Source organism: Colobus angolensis, unplaced genomic scaffold (genome assembly GCF_000951035.1).
Source record: "Colobus angolensis palliatus isolate OR3802 unplaced genomic scaffold, Cang.pa_1.0 Scaffold32, whole genome shotgun sequence".
Classification (NCBI taxonomy): domain Eukaryota; kingdom Metazoa; phylum Chordata; class Mammalia; order Primates; family Cercopithecidae; genus Colobus; species Colobus angolensis.
Genome location: NW_012116488.1, coordinates 12,543,068 through 12,566,229, shown reverse-complemented (window position 1 = coordinate 12,566,229; position 23,162 = coordinate 12,543,068). Strand labels below are relative to the sequence as shown.

At 38.1% G+C, this 23,162-nt stretch overlaps 1 protein-coding gene across 2 annotated transcripts in view; it reads left to right on the top strand.

The window, feature by feature from the left end:
• The window catches only part of UNC79 (unc-79 homolog (C. elegans)), a 357,370-nt gene that overhangs the window by 148,556 nt on the left and 185,652 nt on the right, over positions 1-23,162 (top strand). For both annotated transcript variants that reach the window (XM_011951565.1, XM_011951564.1), the window contains exons 5-7: positions 1,112-1,204; positions 9,872-9,927; positions 10,614-10,743. In XM_011951565.1, the coding sequence (XP_011806955.1) occupies positions 1,112-1,204; positions 9,872-9,927; positions 10,614-10,743 (279 nt within the window). The remainder of the gene's footprint in view (positions 1-1,111; positions 1,205-9,871; positions 9,928-10,613; positions 10,744-23,162) is intronic.

The window sequence follows — 23,162 nt, the reverse complement described above, 5'->3', positions numbered from 1 at the left end:
AGGCTGAGGCAGGAGAATCGCTTGAACCCAGTGGGTGGAGGTTGCAGTGAGCCGAGATCGCGCCACTGCACTCCAGCCTGGGCAACAAGAGTGAGATTCCGTCTAAGGAAAAAAAAAAAGAAAGAAAGAAAGTCCTCTTCGGAGACAATGTATTTCCCCAAATGGCTTCCATCAGTGCTACTTTTGAATACTTAAAGGGGTGACCTGATACACTCTCTTAAAAAAGAGAGACAAAGAAATTTAATATGGCATTTGATGTCATCTAAAACAAGCCACTTAAAGATGTCTTAAAAGCAGTTTGTGAGTGGAGACCGTGATTATATAGCAATAAGGTGGATTTTAAAGAAACCAATTTGCTTTGTGATTTTATGCTTGTTGGCGTAGGATAAAATGCCCAGCAACTGTGTTATTCACAGATTCAAAAATTGCTTTATTTCAAACCACTCAGATGAATATGAAGATGGTAAGCTCTAGAAAACTAAAAAAGTGGTTCTTATGGTAATGAAGACATTGATGATGAAGTTACATGTGAAGGTTTGAATAAAACTGTTTAATGATATGTGAAAATTGAAAATTTTTAAATTAATATTTCATTATTTTTTATAATATGTGATTTAGAGTTTGTACTGTAACTAAATTAATGTTATACATTATAATCAAAGTATTATTTCATCTGCATATCTAAAAATTAATATGTTCAATTTGAGTTTAAAAACCTTTCCTTTTTATTTTCTCATTGGGATACCCTTCAACATGGCTTTATCTTTGGGCACATAGAGGATTCTGTTTTTTCTTTCTTTTCCATCTAAATACAAAAAAAAATTGGGGATAGAGATCCCATCTAAGTACAACTCTGATAAAGCCATTACATCACTTTCTGGCGCTGTTCTGTCTCCTTATACATTCTCACTCGATTTTCCTATGGAGATGACAACTATAGCATTTGTATGCCAGGACACATTTTGTGGTTTCATTTGGGAAAAACTTCCATTAGCTTTATTGGAGCTTTTTTTTTTTTTTTTAATTTCCTTCTTATCTCTCATGCTCTGTGCAAAGTAACAGGTATATGTAGAGATTAAATAGTGTCTAATCAAAGAACTTTTGGTTGCAGTGGGCTCCTCAAGGAGAGAAGGCATACCTGCCCATGTTAACCTCTCTGCATCATCCATGCTAATGATCGCAATGCAGTACACATCCAATCCAGGTAAGTGAAAATTGGAAAGGTTTGACTAATTCTACTGCCAGTAATTAAACAAGACATCAAACAAGCAGGCTAGATGTTCTTATGTGAGAACGTCATCATCATGGAGCTGTGTAGAAAACAGACTTGAGTTGGAATCAATTTATCTTGCCTATTGCTATTAGAAGTGATCTTGCTGGCTAGTGATATTTTTAGAATATTTGAGGACATGATTTTAGAACATGACTGGAAATGGACTGAATGTAAGTATACAGAAGTAGTAAAATTAGAAACATAAAAATCACCAGCAATTCTAAGAACAAAAGATAACCACTGTTAATATTTTGGTAAATTGGCTACCCCAGTGTACACAAATATCCTTAAACATAAACCTTTTACTATATTTCTGATTATTTCCACGAAATAAACCAATAAAAGAGGGATTAATGAGTTAAAGGACTTGAGAAATTTTCAATATTTCCAGTAGTATGTGAAAGTACTTGTCTCATTGTGATTTGTCATTATTATTATAAAATTTGTGTAGAGTTAGACAGATGAACATTAATATCTCATTGTTTTGATTTATAGTTCTTCCATTACTAGTGATGTTGGACAGACTTTCACATTTACTCTGTTTGATTTCCGTTTGTCAATATAATTGCAGATAACTTTGGAAAACTGACCAAAACATGTGCTAAGATATAAACTCATTTTTATTTTCATTTAATGTTTATTTGGAAAGTAAACAAATCTGGTGGCACTGTGGTTTTTTTTTTCTTCTATCTACTTAATTATGTAATAAATAATAATTGAACTTCTGACTCAGAATGAGAAAAATTTTTTTATTTCAAAATCTTAATGCTTCTAAGTCTGGAGTGTCATCTTCTGTCTTAGTCCGTTGGGTCATAACAAAAATATAAACTGAGTGGCTGATAAACAGTAAACAGTTATTTCTCTCAGTTCTGGAGGCTGGGAAGTCCATGATCAAGGTGCCAGCAGAGTTGATGTCTGGTGAGGGCCTGCTTTCTGGTTCATGGATGGCCATCTTTGTGTTGTGTCCTTAAATGGTGGGAGGGAAGGGGAATTCTCGGGGGCGTCTTTTATAAAGGCAGTAATCCCATGCATAAGGGCTCAGCCCTAATGACCTAATTACTTCCTAAAGGCCCCAACTCTGAATACCATCACATTGAGGGTTAGGGTTTAACATACAAATTAAAATTTTTTTTTTTAGATACAGAGTCTTACTCTGTCACTCAAGCTAGAGTGCAGTAGTGCAAATATGGCTCACTGCAGCCTTGACCTCCCTGGTTCTAGCGATTCTCCTGCCTCAGCCTCTTGAGTAGCTGGGACTACAGGCATGTGCTACCACATCTGGCTCATTTTTAAATATTTTTTAGAGACAAGGTCTCATTATATTTCCCAGACTGGTCTCAAACTCCTGACCTCAAGTGATCCTCCTGCCGTGGACTCCCAAAGTACTGGGATCACATGCATAACCACCATGTCTGGCAACATATAATTTTGAGAGGACACACAAGCATTTAGTCTATAGTATTCCACCCTATTTTCCCAAATTCATGTTATTCTCATATGTAAAACATTCATTCCATCCCAATAGCCCTGAAAATTGTAACTCATTTCAGCATGAACTCAAGAGTCCAAAGTCTCATGTAAATACCATCTAAATCAGATATGGGTGAGGCAATTTCCTGAGGCAATTTCCTCTCCAGCTGTGAGCCTATGAAATCAAACAAGTTATATGCTTCCAAAATACAATGGTTGGACAGGCATAGCATAGACATTCCCATCCAAAAGGGAGAAATGGGAAAGAAAAAAGGGGTAACAGGTTCCAAGTAAGTCTAAAACCCAACAACATTATACCTTAAGGTTTGAAAATTACCTTCTTCAACTTCATGCTCTGCCTTCCAGGCCCACTGGGGTGGAAGTCCCACCTTCCAAACCCACTGGGGTAAGAGTTCTGTCTTCTGGACCCACTGAGGTGGTGGCCCCTGCATGGCAGCTTTGCTGTGTAGGGGTTGGGCCCCCAAGGCCCTGCCCCTATGGCTTTGCATGGCTCTGCCTCCATGGCTTGCTGGGCATTGCCCTGATGGGGGCTCTCTACAGTGACCCTGGCCCCCACAGTGGTTCCCTTCCTGGGCCCCACTCTGCAGGCTGGGGTCCGGTGCCCATGACTCTCTCAGGGTGGAGTTCCAGCTCTCCTGGGCATCCTTTGAAATCTAGGTGGAGGTGACTACACCCCCATGCCTTTTCTGGGTACAGTGCATGCTGCTTTGCCTTTTCTGGGTACAGTGCATGCTGCTTTGCCCAAAGGGCAGCTGAACAGTGAGGCACTGGAATATAGAACTGAATTTTACAATGTGAGAAGGTGCCTTGTGAGGGTGTGGCGTGCCCTGAAGTCTCAAAGTGCTGGTGGCCTCTCCTTTGAAACCATTTTTCCCCCAGGGTCCTTGCACTCTGGATCTATGATGGGAGGGGCAGTGCAGAGAATTTCTGAAGTGCCTCTGGGGTCATTCTTCCACTGTTTTGGACAATACCTCCTGGTTTCTGTTGAGATAGCTGACTAATCTTATTAATTGGTCACTTGGCTACACTCTCACCATTCTCTTCCTAACAGGCTTCTTCATCCTTTCAATACAGATAGGCTGAGAGTCTTCCAAATCTTTAAGTTCTTCTTCCTCTTTGATGAAGAATTCTGTCTTTGGATCATTCTCTCTCCTCACATTTTATTACAGTATTAGCAGTCAGAAGAAATCCAGCTGCTCCTTCAACACTTTGCTAAGAAATTTTCTTAGCCAAGTATCCAATTTTATCACTCACAAGTTCTACCATCCACAAAACACTAGGACGTGAACACACTTGAACACAATTCAGCCGAGTTCTTTGCCACTTCATAGCAAGGATGGCCTTTCCTCCACTTTCCAGTAACGTGTTCCTCATTTCTGTCTGAGATTGCATCAGAATTGCCTTTACTGTTCATATTTATACTAACATTCTCTTCAGGATCATTTAGGTATTCTCTGAGAAGATTGAGGCTTTTTCTACTGCCTCTTTTCTTTTTCAACCCTTGCCAGAATTGCTTTTAAAGGTCTATTCATGGCAATATAGGCTTTTTTCTAGCCTGCACATCAAAACTCTTCCAGCCCTTACCTGTTACCCAGTTCCAAAGCCTTTCCCACATTTTTAGCTATTTGTTACAGCGTCACCCCACTTCTCAGTACCAGTTTTCTGTTTTAGTCCATTTGGGTTGCTATAACAAAAATTCTATAAACTGGATGACTTATAAGCAATGCACATTTGTTTCTCATAGTTCCAGGAGCTGGGAAGTCCAAAATCAAGGTGCTGATAGATTGGATGATCTGTGAGAACTCATTTCCTGGTTCATGAATGGCTGTCATTCTGCTGTGTCCTCAAATGACAGAAAGGACAAGGGATTTCTCTGCGGCCTCTTTTATAAGGGCACTGATCACCTCTTAAAGGCTCCACTTGTTAATATCACATTAGGGGATTTGGATTTAACAGAAGAATTTTGAGGTGGCACAAACATTCACTCTGTAGCATTCTTTAAGTATGAAATCTCTTATGATTTTTATATAGATATAATTAAAAATATATATGGGGAAATTATATCTTATATATCTGGCTTAAAATAATCAAAATATTATATTTATTATATATTATGTCCTTAATAAAACCATTTTTTGGAATCTAGTTAATTAGAGTCTCATCATGAGAGTTTGGTCCAAATTTCTCAGCTAGATGGGTAGTAAAGTAGTGTGCTTTGAGATTAGTCGTATGTGGATTCACATCTGAGCTTACCTGCAAATTGCCAGTTAGTGAACCTGAGTAAGTGTTTTACCCCCTGAAACCAAGTGTCCTCATCTATAAAATGGAAATAATTCTTCCTGCAGTGCTTTAAAATGCTGCCGTGAAGATTTAATGGGTTACATATATGGAAAGTGCTTACTTTAGTGACTGACACATTGTAAATTCTCAGTAAGTAGTGAATCCCTACAATTTGCCGTTTTCTTCTTGGAGTTGAATGTTGAGTTGAATGTTTCACTGGAAAACTACTGTGGTCAGACAGAGTTATATCTATTATTTGAAAATCTGTATCTTCGTTTGCTCATGAGGAAATGTTTATAACCAGCTACTCTATACTAGGAATCATAGTTGGGACCCAAAACTAGTCTTGTGATATAGGAAGTACTTAAGTGAGGCAACATCCACCAGGGGCTCTCTGGTACCAAGCAGTAGGTCATCGTTCTGTTGTTTGAATTTTTATTGGAAGAAGTGCAACTGGCAACTTGTTCCTTATGGCTGATTTTGTATCAAGGATAGAGCACAATCCTTACTTAAGTAACCAGCATTCATTGAGCACCTTCTATATACAGGGCTCTGTGCTAGGCATTGTGGAAACCACACAAAAACATAAGATATGGTGCTTGCTATGAAGCTTATGTCTAATTGGGAAGATCAGGCATATTTATGTAAGTCATTAGTTGACAATGTAATGTAGTACATAGGAGTACTAAATAAATATGTTAGACAGTGTTAATTCATCAGAATGAGGGAGCTGTATGGATTGAAATGATCAGAAAAGACTTTGTGTCACTTGGGCCAAGGATGAGTTTTAAATTGTGGACTGAGTTTTGTTTTGTTTTATTTTTCGAGATGGAATCTCACTTTGTTGCCCAGGCTGGAGTGCAGTGGCATGGCTCACTGCAACCTCTGCCTCCTGGGTTCAAGCAATTCTCTTGCCTGAGCCTCCCCAGTATCTGGGACTACAGGCACATGCTACTGTGCTTGGCTAATTTTTGTATTTTTAGTAGAGATGGGGTTTCATCATGTTGGCTAGACTGGCCTCGAACTCCTGACCTCAAGTGATCCGCCTGTCTTGGCCTCCCAAAGTGCTGGGATAACAGGCATGAGCCACCATGCCTGGCGGGACAGAGTTTTTATTGATAAGGTAAATGGGGCATTCTGGGAGGGGAAGCTGTTTTAACAAAGGAACTGTCCAGGTATGTTCACGGGTCAGTGGACGGCTCTGAACAAGGTTCATATAGCATCCCCGTGGAGAATAGCAGACGCTGTGTATGAGAAAGTGTCTTGGAACATCTGAACTTGAGAATTCAGTGATGACTTAAGACCAAATTTCCAATTCTAGAGCGACCGTTCAATCAGTAGTCAGTGAGTATCCACCATGTGCTAAGCACTGGGGGCTCCATGGTTAGTGACATGGGACTGACCCCATCCTCATCTCAGGAAGCTTATCATATGGTTGGGGTGAGAGGTGAGAAGACAATCAAATAATCATAAAATCAAGTGTAAAGTTTCACTTGTGACAAGTGCTTCAAGTACGTTATGCTATAAGATGTTATAAAAGGAAATTTTGCTTTTATTGAGGAAGTCAGGAGGGCTTCTTTGAGGAAGTAACCTTTGGTTTGAGAACTGCAGGATGAGTAGTGTGAACAAGGCCTACAAGGAGGGATGGTTCAGGAAGAGGAATCTCATGTGTCATGGCAAACAGCTGAGACTGAAGGATCAGTGTAGCTGGAACTCAGAGTGAGGGCTCCCTGGTGTGACGTTAGACTTAAAGTTCCATGGGCTGGAACATGCAGGGTGTTGTGAGCTCTGTTAGGGAGGCCTGTGTTTATTCCAAATCTAATGGGAAGCTGCTGAAGGGCTTTGAGTGGGCTGTGGTGTGTGTCACCCCCGCTGCAGTTGAGAACAGATTGAAAAGAAGCCAGGTTGTGTATAGATTGACCTGGAAGGAGGTCATTGCATTTGTCTAAGCACTTCAAAGGCAGGGACAATTGAAACTGAAGAACAAGCAGATCTATCTGAGAGCTATTTAGGAAGTAAAACTGATAAGTCTTGGTAACATATTGGCTAGAGTGGGTTACTGGATGCATGGTGGTCATATTAGTTTGTTGTTGCATTGCTATAAAGAAATACCTAAGACTAGGTAGTATATAAAGAAAAGAGGTGTCATTGACTCATGGTTCTGTAGGCTGTACAGGAAGCATAGTAGCTCCTCTCTCAGAAAACTCATAATCATGGTAGAAGGCAAAAGGGAAGCACGTCTTACATGGCTCGAGCAGGAGGAAGAGAGAGAAAGGGAGTTGCCACTTTTTTTTTTTTTTTTTTTTGAGACAGAGTTTTGCTCTTGTTGTCCAGGCTGGAGTGCAGTGGTGCAGTCTCAGCTCACTGCAACCAGGTTCAAGCAATTCTCCTGCCTCAGCCTCCTGAGTAGCTGGGATTACAGGTTCCCACCACCACGCCCAGCTAATTTTTTGTATTTTTAATAGAGACGGAGTTTCACCATGTTGGCCAGTCTGGTCTTGAACTCCTGACCTCAGGAGTTTTGATCCATCCGCCTTGGCCTCCCAAAGTGCTGGGATTACAGGCATGGTGCCACACACTTTTAAACAACCAGATCTTGTGAGAACTGTATCATGAGAATAGCACAAAAGGGATGGTGCTAAACCATTCAGGAAGGACCCACCCCCATGATTCAATCACCTTTTTAAGTTTTTAAGGCCCTACCTCCAACATTGGGGATTACAACTGAACCTGAAATTTGTTGGGGACACAGATGCAAACTGTAACAGTGGTTCTACTCACTGATAAAGGAGGCATTGGAAGAAGAAGATCAGGCCTCTGAGGGAAGATCTTGAGATCTGTTTCAGACGTGTTGTGTTCACGGTATCTTTGAGACACCTAATAGGAGCTGGTAATTAGGTAGTTGTATTATGAGTCTGGAGCTCAGAACAGAGCTTTGGACTAGAGCGAATGAACTTTGAGCCCACACACAAGTGTCCAGTGACCTTCATTGAATTACATATAGATGGCTGCTGAAGTTGTGAATGAGTGTGAGATTGCTTAGGGGAGAGCAGAGAATGAAAGAAATGTGGAGTGGTTCTGTGACTAGGCCTTCAGGAACTTCAACAGATAATGGCCCAGTGGAAGAGGATGAGCTCTCCAAAGAGACAGAGAGGTTGCACTGTTAAGATGTCTTTGGCTGACAGAGGCTTTAAAGTATAAGCACATTGGTTGTTTACTTAATAGGAAGTCCTGAAGATAGCTCCACGATATCAGGGAACTGAGATCTTGGAATTCCCCTGATGTTTGCAAGAAGGCTGCCACTGTGGAGGTTGTTATAACCTTACATAACTACATGCAAAAACAGGTAATAGGATCAAGCAGAGTCATTAAGAGAAAACTCTCCTGGTGTCCCTCTTTTTTTTTTATCAGAGGGAGAAAGTATGTCTCAGAAGCTCCCCAGCAGATTTTCTCTTCATTCTTACTGTCCAGAACTGAGTCACATGGCCACCTGTAGCTGCAAGGGGCTCTGGGAAAGTATCTTGCTTTTGTAGTCTGTGTATTGGTGCATTAGTCCCTTTTTACACTGCTATAAAGAACTGCCAGAGACTGGGTAATTTATAAAGAAAAGAGGTTTAATTGACTCACAGTTCCACATGGCTGGGGAGGCCTCAGGAAACTTAACAATCATGGTAGAAGGTGAAAGGGAAGCAAAGACCTTCTTCACATGATGGCAGGAATGAGAGAGCTAGCAAGTGCAGGGAAAACTGCCTTTATGAAACCATCAGATCTTGTGAGAACTCACTCACTATCACGAGAACAGCATTGGGCAAACTGCCCCCATGATCCAATCACTTCCCACTTGGTCTCTTCCTAAAACCTGGGGATTACAATTCAAGATGAGATTTGGGTGGGGACACACAACTTAACCATATCAACTGGCAAATGGACAAGAAATAAAGGGTGTTGACAGCAGTTGAGTAGTAACCGTGTTGTCCACCACAGGTGACAGGGGAGGGTCACTCATAGTATGAAGCCAAGGAAAGAGTGTTTCAAAAAGGAGACAGTAGTCAGCAGTACTGAATATGGCTGAAAAGTCAAGTAAGATGCAGACTGAAAAATGTCCGTTGGATTGAATGACTTGGAGGTCATTGGTGAATAAAGTGTGAACTGCTTCAATGTCAGCATAAGCCTGGAATATAGATTAGGGAAGGTATCAAAAGGCATCTAACTAGGTTGAAAGTATCTTTGTTCCCCAAGTGAAGATAGGCAAATCAAGGAATCTTGCTGTTGTGTAGCTTTTAAAAATTCCTCTATAAGATGGAATTGATGATGAAAAGATAAAACTCCACTCTAATCCGTTAAGTCTGTCACTTGCTATCCATTCAACCTTGGGCAAGTTGGAAACTGAGCCTTAGTTTCCTAACTGCAACATGGTAATTGTGAGATAATACGTATAAAGCTCTTTCTACAATATCTAGCAAATAATGAATGTTCAATAAATATGAACTTTTATTATGATTCTGTTGGGCTAGTTTTTTTTTCCCATGTAGATCTTATGTTGATACGAGTTTATTTTATGAATGTATGATTACTAGGGACTTTAAAAATATTTCCGTTGTTAACACGAAGCATGAAATAATTCTCAAGGACCTTGGGACAAAGCTTGATAAGGTCAAGGGCTTATGTAATATTTTTAAGTATGAACATATGGACAGAAGTTATTTCTAATTTAATGATTAGAGACTGAAAAGTCATATTGAAGTAATTTGTTATATATATATATATCAAAGGATGTTTTGTTTGGTATTTACATTTCATGTACGAATTACATTTTCTACATTACAGTGTATCATTGTCAATTACTGGAATGCCTCATGAAATATAAACAAGAAGTCTGGAAAGTAAGTTTTGGGTCAAATTTAACCCATAGTCACAAACTTAATTTGTATAATACAGTAAAAATTGTTTACATATTAAAACTGTTGTTTAGGTCAAATTTATTGATGTCCTATTATTTTGATATGGCAGTACCTATAATTCTTTCTTTAATGGTTAATTATTTATCATTTAGAGCAGAAATGGTACTTTAAGAACATCGTGTCTTGACGGATAAAGTAATTGGATGTATCTTATTCTTGGAATTAAGCTAATATTATATGTTATGACAATTTTATTTAATTTGAAAGGTTGCTTGAGAATCTGTCCTCTTTCAAATAGGAGATGTGAATGTTTAAGAAATGTGATTAGGGAAATATTTTTTCAAATGCAGTATTTGGCAAACTGTCTTATGCTACTCTAAAATCTTTCTTTAACATCAATCTGATTAGAGACGAATTTGTTAGAAGATAAAGTACTTTGTACTCTACCTGTGAGGGCTCATTTACAGAAGGACCAGTAAATACATAAATCATAAAAATATAATGTTTTAACGGGATCTAATCTATGAAACATGCCTGCATGAGATTCCAGGGAAATTACTCACCTCAACCCCTCCATTAGAATTTTCACTGCTTTGGTAATGTTGAAGTCTCTACCTTTCTTTTTATTTCATGATGCTAAGTCAAAATATGCTTGCTGTTTCCTTTAGGATCTTTTGTATGTGATTGCGTATGGGCCTTCACAAGTGAAGCCTCCAGCTGTGCAAATGCTTTTCCACTACTGGCCCAATTTAAAACCTCCTGGGGCAATAAGCGAGTACAGGGGGTTGCAGTACACAGGTAAGAGGAGAGGAGCCCTGTGATGCCCCATCTGTATTTCTCCTGTGCCACACTGGCCTTACTTACTTATACATATATTTTTATCTTGCTGGATTATGTTTACTGTGCCTTTGGACATGGTCATAAATCCTTTCTGAAACTAAGTGGTTTAAAGATGAATTAATTCAAATCAATTTCAAAAGCATTTATGGCATCAGGGCAAATTGCCTTAAGTCTCAGTCCCATTTGCTATACCACTGGCTGAGGGTCTTAACTCTGGCTACCGTTAATCACTCCACGGGGATGAGCAGTGAGAGTGATGCTGCAGATTTGCTCATCATTTAGCAGAAACTCTAACTAGCAGATTCTGCTCTGATAAGAAGGCTTGCAGCACTTTCAATATCACCAGCTCATGCACTACATAAAAATTAAATGACCCAGACTGGGCGCAGTGGCTCACGCCTGTAATCCCAGCACTTTGGGAGACCAAGGCAGGCAGATCACAAGGTCAAGAGATGGAGACCATCCTGGCTAACATGGTGAAACCCTGTCTCTACTAAAACTACAAAAATTAGCTGGGCATGGTGGTACGTGCCTGTAGTCCCAGCCAGTTGGGAGGCTGAGGCGGGAGAATCGCTTCAATCTGAGAGGAGGAGATTGAAATGGGCCAAGATCGCACCACCACATTCCAGCCTGGCTGCAGAGTGAGACTCTGTCTAAAAAAAAAAATTAAATGACCCCAATAGGCTGGGCACAGTGACTCACGCCTGTAATCTCAGCACTTTGGAAGGCTGAGACAGGCGGATCACCTGAGGTCCAGAGTTTGAGACCAGCCTGGCCAACATGCAAAACTTAGCCAGTTTTGTTGCTTATGCCTGTAATCCCAGCTACTCAGAAGGCTGAGGCAGAAGAATCACTTGAACCCAGGAGGCGGAAGTTGCAGTGAGCCAAGGAGTGTCATTGCACTTCAGCCTGGGTGACTGAGCCAGACTTTGTCTCAAAATAAAATAAAATAAAATAATAATAATAATTAATAAAAAATAAAAAATAAGTCAGGCATGGTTGCTCAGGCCTGTACAATCCCAGCACTTTAGGAGGCCTGGGTGGGCAGATCACGAGGTCAGGAGATCGAGACCACCCTGGTCAACATGGTGAAACCCCGTTTCTACTAAAAATACAAAAAAATTTGAGCCGGGTGTGGTGGTGCGTGCCTCTAGTCCCAGCTACTTGGGAGGCTGAGGCAGGAGAATCACTTGAACCTAGGAAGCAGAGGCTGTGGTGAGCTGAGATCACGCCACTGCATTCCAGCCTGGGTGACAGAGCGAGACTCCGTCTCAAAAAACAAACAAAAAAATGACCCCAATAGCCTGGTTGCTCAGCCATTCAACAATGAATGAATTTTGGTGTAATTAATAATGAGAAAAGAACATTAACTTTAAATATAATGACAGATATCTACCAAAAAATCCTGCAAAACAAATAAATCAACAACCTCCAGGTCCTAGGAGGTTGTTTATGTATATATATTATTAAATCAAAGAAGAAACCTATGGCTAATGGAGTTTTTGATGCCCTTGTTCACCTTTTTGCCCCACTTAATTGTAGATATAATTTTCTGAAAATGAGAGAGATGGATATTTTTGCAAGGTTAACTTTTCTCCAAGTTATTGCTGGATTGCACACTGATGTTCTGAGAATCTACTTACTTGTTCACATTATTGGTATTTACAAAAGTGATTTGAGGTGGTTTTCACGGGGATGTAATTGAATTCAGGTATCTGATTTATGTTCCTGATGAAAGACTTAAAGTCAAGTGTTAGAGATAGTAATACTTGTTGTTTGGGCTTTTGGTGACCCGTGGTTGGCTTATTCTAAACCTAAAATACATGGTAACAACAATAAAAACAATTAAGGTAGATAGTAAGTAAATTTTTTAAAATTGGGAATTAGTATCACTGGTGCTGTATATCATAGATAGTAGAGAATGTTTAAGTGTTGCTAAGTGATTGAATGTAAAAGCAGCACAACATATGGAAGCATTAATAGAATAAAAGGTGAAAAAAACTGAAATATTTGACAGTAACTTCTTCTCATTTGATCCCTGAAATAAGCACTTACTTGAAGTATAAATGGATAATCAGTATTAAATAACATTTATTTATTTGATAAATATTTGATGAGTAACTACTCTGTGCCAGACACTGTACTTTCTGTTAATTATGCAAGAACCAACACAAAACCAGGTCTCGTGGAACTTACTACAATCTAGACATGGAAATTCATTCATTTTATTCAACAAATAATTATGGAGTGTCTAGTATTAGGCAGGCTTTAGGCACTCTTGGTGAAGCAGTAAAGAAAACATGAAAATCATTAATATCTTGGAACTTACATTCTTTTTTTTTTTTTTGAGACAGAGTCTCGCTCTGTAGCCCAGGCTGGAGTGCAGTGGCGTGATCTCGACCTCAGCTCACTGCAGGCTCCGCCTCGCAGGTTCACGCCATTCTCCTGCCTTAGCCTCCCGAGTAGCTGGGACTACAGGCACGCGCCGGCTAATTTTTTGTATTTCTAGTAGAGACGGGGTTTCACTGTAGTCTCAATCTCCTGACCTCGTGATCCGCCCACCTCGGCCTCCCAAAGTGCTGGGATTACAAGCGTGAGCCACCGCGCCGGGCCGGAACTTACATTCTAATTGTCAGGGAAAGACCCCAAAACTGCCTTACAGGGTAAGAAGTGCTAAAGTAGAACAAATACAGAGAGCTGTGAGGACACACAGGAAGGGTCCCTAACCTCACTGGGATGGTGGGCAAGTTTGGGAAGGGATATTTGTTAAGGAAGATTCTCAAGTAAGTGACATTTAAGCTGATACCTGAAGGATATGTACACACTAGATGTCAGACACGGGTGAGACATGAGTGGATAAAATGTGAATTGCAAGGCAGAAGGTACTGCAGGCAGAAGATGGCATGATAGTATTTAGGAACTGGAAAAAGTCCAATGCAGCCAGACCTTGCAGTGAGAGGAGGAGAGTAGCCAGAGGTGAGCAGAGAGGCTGATAGGCCCGGGAAGGAGTTAGAATTTTATCCTACGAGCAAAGGGACACCAGGCACAGGTTTTAGATGGAGAAGCCACTTGATGAGATTTGCCTGTTCAGAGCATCCTAAAAGCCCAGCAAATTGACAGCCACTTCCACCCATCTCCGTGGTCACTGCCCCCAGGAAGGTTCGGTGAAACCTGTCTTCACTGTAATAGCTCAGTCTATGCCCACTACAACCAGAGCAACTTTCATCTTCCCTTACGCACTGTGAACCAAGATGTCTCTGTCTGAGGACATTCATTCTTCAGTCCATCCTTGCAATGACATGTTCATGCTTCCATTCTTTCAGCAGTCTGTTAGGGGATGCCTGCTGCCCTCCAGGCACTGTCCTAGGCACTGGGGAAGTAGCTCTCTTGAAACTCCCATTCTAGTAGACCGTGGCATTCTGTGTAGGAAACAAAAGATCACAGAAAAAAAATCATTCTGGTCTATAGATTACTACTTGTCCAGCACTGGCTGCTGGTCAGACATTGTTTAGCTGCTTATTATATTATCTAATTTTTTCAGCCCTTTCCTAATTGAAGACAGTCTATGGACCAGGCACCATATTAGGTTTTACAGATGTTTTCTCAATTAAACCTTACAAAAATATTGGGAAGTCAGTTGTCCTATTTCCGTTCTACAGATGAGGAGTGGGACACAGAGTTTAAGTAACATGCCTAAATTCACACAAATAATAAGGGCACAGATTGAATTTGAGCCCCACATTTTTCTACTTTAACTGTGTTACATCACTTTTTTCAATTCAGTCCTTTAATTAAACATTAGGTAAAGCATTAGAAATTGTCTGCAATGCCCACTACAAGACATACCAAAGAGTATCATCAGTATTTAAATGGCACTATAACCCCTAATATTCTTAATAATGAAAATTGTAGGGATTTTATTAACTTGGAAGTTCAAAGATGAAATGCTTTCTTAGGAACCAGCAACTTTTGTTAGTTTTCGCAGTGATTTACAGTATTTCCTCTTTAAAAAGTAAACATCTGGCCAGGTGTGGTGGCTCACGCCTATAATCCCAGCACTTTGGGAAGTGGAGGCAGGTGGATCACCTGAGGTCAGCAGCTGGAGACCAGCCTGGCCAATATGGTGAAAACCTGTCTCTACTAAGAATACAAAAATTAGCCAGTCGTGGTGGTGCATGCCTGTAATCCCAGCTACTGGGAGGCTGAGGCAGGAGAATCCCTTGAACCTGGGAGGCAGAGGTTGCAGTGAGCCAAGATTGCACCATTGCACTGAAGCCTGGGTGACAGACCAAGACTCCATCTCAAAAACATAAAATAAATTTAAAAAAAATAATAAGTAAAACTTTTTCTAAAAAGGACAATTTAGTTATAGAAAAATTACAGTAACATGTGGCCGGCACAGTGGCCCCCACCTGTAATCCCAGCACTTTGGGAGGCTGAGGTGGGCAGATCACGAGGTCAAGCGATGGAGACCATCTTGGCTAACATGGTGAAACCCCATCTCTACTAAAATACAAAAAATTAGCTGGGTGTGGTGACGCATGCCTGTAATCCCAGCTACTTGGGAGGCTGAGGCAGGGGAATTGCTTGAACCCAGGAGGTGGAGGTTGTGGTGAGCTGAGATCGTGCCACTGCACTCCAGCCTGGCAACAGAGCAAGACTCCATCTCAAAAAAAAAAAAAAAAAGATAAATTATAGCAATATGTAAGGAGGAAAAACAATACCGACATCCAGAAATGACCATTGTTAACATTTTGGTTTATTTACAGGTTTTGATGAACTTTAAAATACAGTTAAGATCATATTGTATGTAATTACCCAAAGCTCCTCCCAACTATTTATGATAAAAGATGTCAAACACAGAAAAGTTTAAAGAATCACTATGAACACACAGAGTTAATGATTGTTAGTAATTAACCATAATTTTAACTTCACATATAGGTGTAGAAACTATATATTACTTTCTAAACATAGTTAACATAGGAATATTTACAGCTCATACAAAGAAGATCAAATAATAAAAATCTGGTGATCTACAATGTTTGTTCCTTTTTGGTTTATTAGTATATATCCACAATAACTGCTCCATTTATTTTGGTTTTAAAGATGCAAAAAATTGGCTCGGCATGGTGGCTCACACCTGTAATCCCAGCACTTTGGGAGGCCGAGGCAGGTGGATCATGAGGTCAGGAGATCGAGAACCATCTGGCTAACATGATGAAACCCCATCTCTACTAAAAATACAAAAAAAAATTAGCTGGGCAGTGTGGTGGGCACCTGTAGTCCCAGCTACTCGGGAGGCTGAGGCAGGAGAATGGCGTGAACCCAGGATGTGGAGCTTGCAGTGAGCCAAGATGGTGCCACTGCACTCCAGCCTGGGCGACTGAGCAAGACTCCATCTCAAAAAAAAAAAAAAAAAGATGCAAAAAATTGATATCTCATATTTTTGTGGGACTCCCATGTGTATGTATATAATTAAAATGACTTTTTCTCCTGTTTAAAAAAAAAGATGCAAAAAATTATAACTTAAGTTTCTTGACAATGAAAATAGCCCTCATGTTGTTCTATGCTTCTCTGCTTCTGTGGGATAGAAAGAAATTATTTAGCAATTTTCCTGTTACAATGTCCCAACTTGTAAATAATTTAGCCTTTGTTAGTAAGGAACAGCACCAGTTATTGTTTAGTTTCCATTTGAACTATAGGACAAAAGATGTTACACAAGAGGTACATCTCCAAGAAACAGACTCTACATTTCCAAGACAGGGACTGTACCTTTCTAAGACACAGACTGTTACAAAAGCAGATAGAGAATAACTCAAGACAGTACTACAAGGTGAGATTTTGGTCTAGGCTACCAAATATCACATCAGTACAATTGGATTTTTCAGTTGTATACAAGTTAAGTGCAAGAAGGTCTACCAGTTCTTTTATGTCATGTTGAGTTCTTAGTTACCTTTTTAATTAACTCAATCTTGTCTCTACATAATTAAAAATGTTTTAAAACATTTTTACTGGTGCATTGTATACGTGCAGAAAATCACAAATTTATGTGTTCATGGACCGCCTCCTACCATATGCTGCCTCTTACACCCCAAAAGTAACTATTGACATGATTTCCAATACCCGAGATTAGTTTTGTCTGTTTTAGAATTTTATAGAAATGGAATAATCCATTATTTATTTGTGTGTGTGAGTGTATGTGTGTTGTGTGTATGTGATTTGTTCATGGTGTTGAGGATAACTGTACTTTGTTCATTTTTATTGCTGTGCCTATTCTACCAAATGAATGTACCGTAGTTTACCTATCCATTCTATTATTAGTGGACATTTGGATTATTCCCACTTTCTGGCTTTTATATATAATGTTCCTATGAACATCCTTGTATAGGTCTTTTGGCGCATACTTGCATACATTTCTGTTAGGTGCCTGAGGTGGAATTCCTGGATCGGAGGATGTACATATATCCAACTTTAATGGATACATGGCAAACAGCTTTCCAAAGTAGCTGTATTAATTTGTCCTGTCATTAGTAGTGTATGAGAGTTCTTTTTGTCTTATTTTCCACATTTTGGTTATTATTTGTTTTGTTCAGTTTTTAAATTTTAGCCATTTTCAAGGGTGTGTAGAAGTATCTTAGTGTGATTATAATTTGAATTTCCTGATTACTAGTGAAGCTGAACATTTCTTCCTATGTTTATATGCCATTTGAATATCCTCTTATATGATCTTGGTCAGTTATAATTGTTGCAAATATCTTGTTTTTTATTTTCTTAATAATGTCTTATCATTAAATAAAGGTATTTTAATGTTATCAACTTAGCATTCTTTGTTTTCATATTTAATCCTTTTTATGTCCCATCTAAGAAAATCCTTCCCTACCCCAAAATTATAATACTTTTTGTCATCTTCTATAATTTTTGTTTTTCATCTTTTAGATGTATCTGGAATTAATTTTTGTATATGGTATGAAGTAATGGCCAATCTCTTCCCTTATGGATAGCCAGTTGACTCAACGTTATTTATTGAAAATATTATTCTTTCCTTACTGCTCTGTGGTACCATTTTTATCATAAATCAAGTGTCTATTTAAAAATGGTTCTGTCTCTGGATTCTTAGTTCAACTGGTGTATTTTTCCTTTTACCAATACCATACTGTTTTAATTACTGTAGCTTAATAAAATTTGATATCCACCTGTGCAAGTCCTTTACCTTGTTATTATTGCTCTCTTCATCTTCCTTGTCTTCACCTATCTTTTCCTCTTTCTGTTCTTTCTCCTTCTCCTCCTTCATTTCTTCCTCCTCTTTCAATAATATCTTGCCTATTCCTAGCTCTTTGCTAAGTTAAAGAGTTTGTCAAGTTAAACATATACAAACACTCATACTGCTAGGATTTTGATTGGGATTGTCTTGAATCTGTGTTGGGATAATCTTGATCAATTTGGGAAACTGACATCTTTATAATATTGAATCTTCCAATCCATGAACATGGTATATCTCTTCATTTATTTAGGTTTTTTTTTACGTTGCCTTCAATCTTTTTTCTAGTTTTCTACTAGCTGTAGATGTGCAGATGTCTGGCATATCTCTCATGTAGTTTATTCCTAGATATTTCTTTTTAGAATAATATTGTCAATTATATATGTTCTAAAAATTACATTGTCTCTTTGTTGCTACTCTGTAGATGCAATTAATTTTTAGTATATTGGTCTTGTAATCAGCAACTTTGCTAAGTCACTTTTCAGTTCTAATAATTTATTGTGGTAGTCTTGCTTAAAAATTACTTTAATATGCACAATTATATTATTGCTGAATAATACATATTTAATGTCTCTCAATCCATAAGCCTTTTATGTCTTCTTGCCTTATTGCAGTGACTTAAATCTCACTGTGCTATGCTGATTCCTAAATCCTGTGCTATACTGATTTCTAAATCCTTCATGGTTTCTTCTTTGACCCGTGAGTCATTTAGAAGGAGATTTATAGCTTTATCCTTCTGTGGTCAGATAACATACTTTGTATTATTTCATTCCATTGACATTTTTAACACTTTCTTTAGGACTGAGCATATGCTCATTTTTGTAAATGTTCCTGTGTAAAGAACTTAAAAAGAACTTCTATTTGGCAGTTGTTTGTGCAGTGTTCTACATGTATCAATGAAATCAAATTTGTAATTGTTTAGTTCAAATCCTGTATATTCTCATTATATTTTTGCCCATTTCTTCTATCTGTTACCAAGAACAGGGTGTTAAAAATCTCTTACTATGACTGTGGATTTGTCTATTCCTCTTTGTAGCTCTGTCAATGTTTGCTTTATATATTTTCAGGCTGCATTATTAGGTGTATACAAGTTTAGAATGAAGTATACAAGTTAAAATGCAGTATCTTCCCAGCTAATTGAAACCTTTACCATTCTGAAATGCATGTCTTTATCGCTTCTAATACTTTTTGTGTTAAAATCTACTTTGTGTTATACTAATGTAGCTATACCAGCTTTCATGAGTGTTTGCATGGTATAACTTTTCCCATCTTTTATTTTCAATTTTTTTGTATTATATTTTATGTGTGTTTTGTAATCAGCATGTAGTTCTTTAAACTCAATATTTATAATTTTTGTCTTTTAATTGGAGTATTTAGCCCATATATATGTAATATAGTTACTGGTATATTTGTTACTGGTATTTTTGACTTTAAATCCACGATTTTCTATTGTAATCTATTTTTCCTGCTTTTTTCTTTCTTTTTTTCTCTCCTTTTTTGGGCCTCTTTTGCACTGATTAAGTATATTTAAATATTTCATCACCCCATCTTTGGCTTACTAAGTTATTTAGTCCTCTCCTGTTCTTTCAATTATTACCCTAGAGATTATATCATGCATTCTTGACTTATCAGTGTGCAGTATAAAGTAGTACTTTTATATTTTTGTGTAAAGTGGTAAAGTGGAAGAAGATTTTAACCCTGTTTACTCCCTCCTGACTTCCATGCTATATTTTATTTTATATAGATATATTTTATATATGTATTCCACAAAACATAATTACTGTTGTTCAGTGCAGTCAGTCAGATTATATTTTTCCTTTTCTTGCTATTTTTCCCTTTTTATATCTCTAAGGTCCTATCTGGGATTGAAGGGTTTTAAAATAATATCCTTTTATATTTCCTTTAGTGCCATTCTACTGAAGATACATTTTCTCAGTTAGTGTTTGTCTGGAAATGTTTGCTTTGCCTTTGTTTCTTAAGGCTGTTTTCTCAGTGTATACATTTATTTATTTGTTTGTTTGTTTATTTATTTATTGAGACATTGTTTCACTCTTGTCACCCAGTCTGGAGTGCAATGGGGTGATCTCGGATCACTGCATCCTCTGCCTACTGGGTTCAAGCGATTCTCCTGCCTCAGCCTCCCGAGTAGCTGGGATTACAGGCGCCTGCCACCACTCCTGGCTAATTTTTGTATTTTTGGTAGAGATGGGGTTTCACCATGTTGGCCAGGCTAGCCTTGATTGGCAGTCAATCAATCAAGATTTTCTCATTTTCATTTGTTTCTATAAAAAATTGACTATCAAAGTCAATTGCCAATTATTACTCTTTTGAAGGTAAACTTTTTTCTTCTTTGTCTTAAAAGCTTTCTCTTTATTTTTTATTTTTGGCAGCTTTACTATGATATATCTAGTTATGATATTATGTATGTTTGTCTTTTTGGAGGGGTTCATAGGACTTGTTGATCTGTGGCTTGATGTATTTTGTCACTGGAAAGTTGTCAGGCTTATCTCTCTTTTGTTAGTGATAGTACTTTATTAAGGTATATTTTACATAAGTTAGATACACAAGTATCAAAAGTACAGCTGGGTCAATTATGACAAACGTATAATGCTCATGTAGTCATCATCCAGATAAAGATAATGGAATGTTTCCATCAACCCAGAAAGTAATGGTATGACTTTTCCAAACACCATCCCCTTCTCTCATTCTGAAGTGATCACTATTCTGGTTTCTATGTAATTCATATATTCATCTAATTCAGGTATTCATGTAAATGGAGATCAAACACTATATATTTCTTCATTTCTGACTCCATTCAGTCAACATATTACTGAGATTAGTCCATGTTATTGTGGATATTAGTAGTTCTTTTTTTTTTTATTGCTAAGTATTCCATTGCATGGATATGACATTTGTTTATCAGCCTTCCTATTGATGTATATTTCAGTTGTTTTCATTTTTTAGCCAATATACATAAAGCTGCTATGAATATCTTATGCAAGTTTTTCTGTGGACTGCTGCATTTATTTCTCTTGGGTATATGCCTAGGACTGGAATTGCTGGGTCATAGAGTTCATAAGAAATATCTAAAGAGTTCTCTAAAGTGTTTATGCCATTTTACATTTCATCCAACAATTTATGAGAGTTTCAGTTGCTCTTCACTCTGCTATCACTTGCAATTGTCCATGTTTTTGATTTTAGCCATTCTGGGTGAGTGTGTATCTTGTGGCTTTAATTTAAATTTCTTTGACAACTGCTGTTTAGCACATTTTTATATAATTATTGGTTATTCCTATATCCTATGAAGTACCTGAGAAAGTCTTTTACCAATTATTGATTGGGTTCTTTATCTTTTTTGTTGTTGATATGTAGTTGTTCTTTATTTAGTTTGGCACAAGTCATTTGTCAGATTTATATAATACAAATATTTTATTCCAGTCTTGGGGTTACACTTTTATTTCCCTAACTGTCTTTTTTGATGAGCATGAGTTTTTAATTCCGGTAAACTCAAATTTATCATTTTTGCTCTTATGGTTAATGCCTTTCAGTCCTGTCTAAGAAATCTTTGCCTTCTCCAAGATTGTAAAGATTTTCCCCTTCCAGAAGGTCTATATTTACATTTAAGTCTATGATCTGTCTTAAGTTTAATTTTTGTGTATGATAGGTATGGCTTATTGTCTTCCTTATGATTTATATTTCTTTATTTCCAGTACCCTTTGCTGAAAAGATTATTTTCTCCCCTTTGAATTATATTGACCCCTTGGTCCTATGTGGGTTTATTTATGGACTGTGTTTTGTTTTCATTTATTTGTGTCTCTGACTGTACACTAGTACACTTGTCTTAAATACTTTTATGTTACAGCCTTGAAATCAGATAGTTCAAATCTCTATATTTGTTCTTTTTCTTTGACTACTTTGGCTATTTTAGAGACTTTTCATTCCATTTAAATTTTAGTATCAGCTTTCAATTTTCAATTTCTGTTGGAAAAAAAAAGTCAGAAAACCCAAAAAAAGGCCAGGCATGGTGCTCACACCTACAATTCTAGCACTTTGGGAGGCCGAGGTGGGAGGGTCACATGAGGCCAGGAGGTCAAGATCAGTCTGGGCAACATGGTGAGATCCTATCTCTGTTTATTAAAAACAGCAGCAACAGCAACCACCACAACAAGAATTTCTGCCAAAATAATCCTGCTGGGATTTTAATCTGGATTGTGTTGATCTGTGATTTCATTTGGAAAGAAATGACATCTTAACAATACTGGATTTTTGAATCCATGAATGTGGCGTATCTTTCTATTAGTTGGGCCTTTTAAAATTTCTCTCAGTGGTGCTCTGTAGTTTTCACTGTAGAAGTCTTGCATTTCTTTTGTTAAATGAATTCCTAGGTGTTTGAATTTTTTGATGCCATTGTAAATAGCATTATTTTAAAATTTAATTTCCAATTGTTTATTGCTGGTGTAGGGAAATCCAAGTGAGTTTTACATATTGATCTTTTATATCATGAATTTGCTAAATTCAATTATTGGTTCTAGTACTTTGTTTATTAGTTGGATTTTCTATTAGGTAATGGTGTCATCTGTGCTATTTCCTTTCAAATCTTTATATCACTTATTGCTGTTTTCTTTCTTTGTTTTATTGTCCATTACTTTCACAACAGAAAGTCTATTGAATAGAATTGATAAGAATGGATATTGGATTAGTCTGTTTTCACACCCACCATAAAGAAATACCTGAAACTTGTTAATATATAAAGAAAAGAGGTTTAACAGGCTCATGGTTCTGTGGAATGTACAGTTTTCTGCTTCTAGGGAGGCCTCAGGAAACTTACAATAATGGCAGAAGGTGAAGGGGAAGAAGGCACATCTTCACATGGCTGGTGGGGGGAGGGCGTACACACACTTTTAAACAACCAATTCTCTGAGCACTCACTCACTGTGATGGGAGCAGCAAGGAGGAAATCCACCCTCATGATCCAATCACCCCTTACCAGGCCCCTCCTCCAACCATGGACATTACAATTCAACATGGGATTTGGGTGAGGACACAAATCCAAATCATATCATTTCACCCTTGGCCCCTCCAAAATATCATGTCCTCACATTTCAAAATACAATCATGC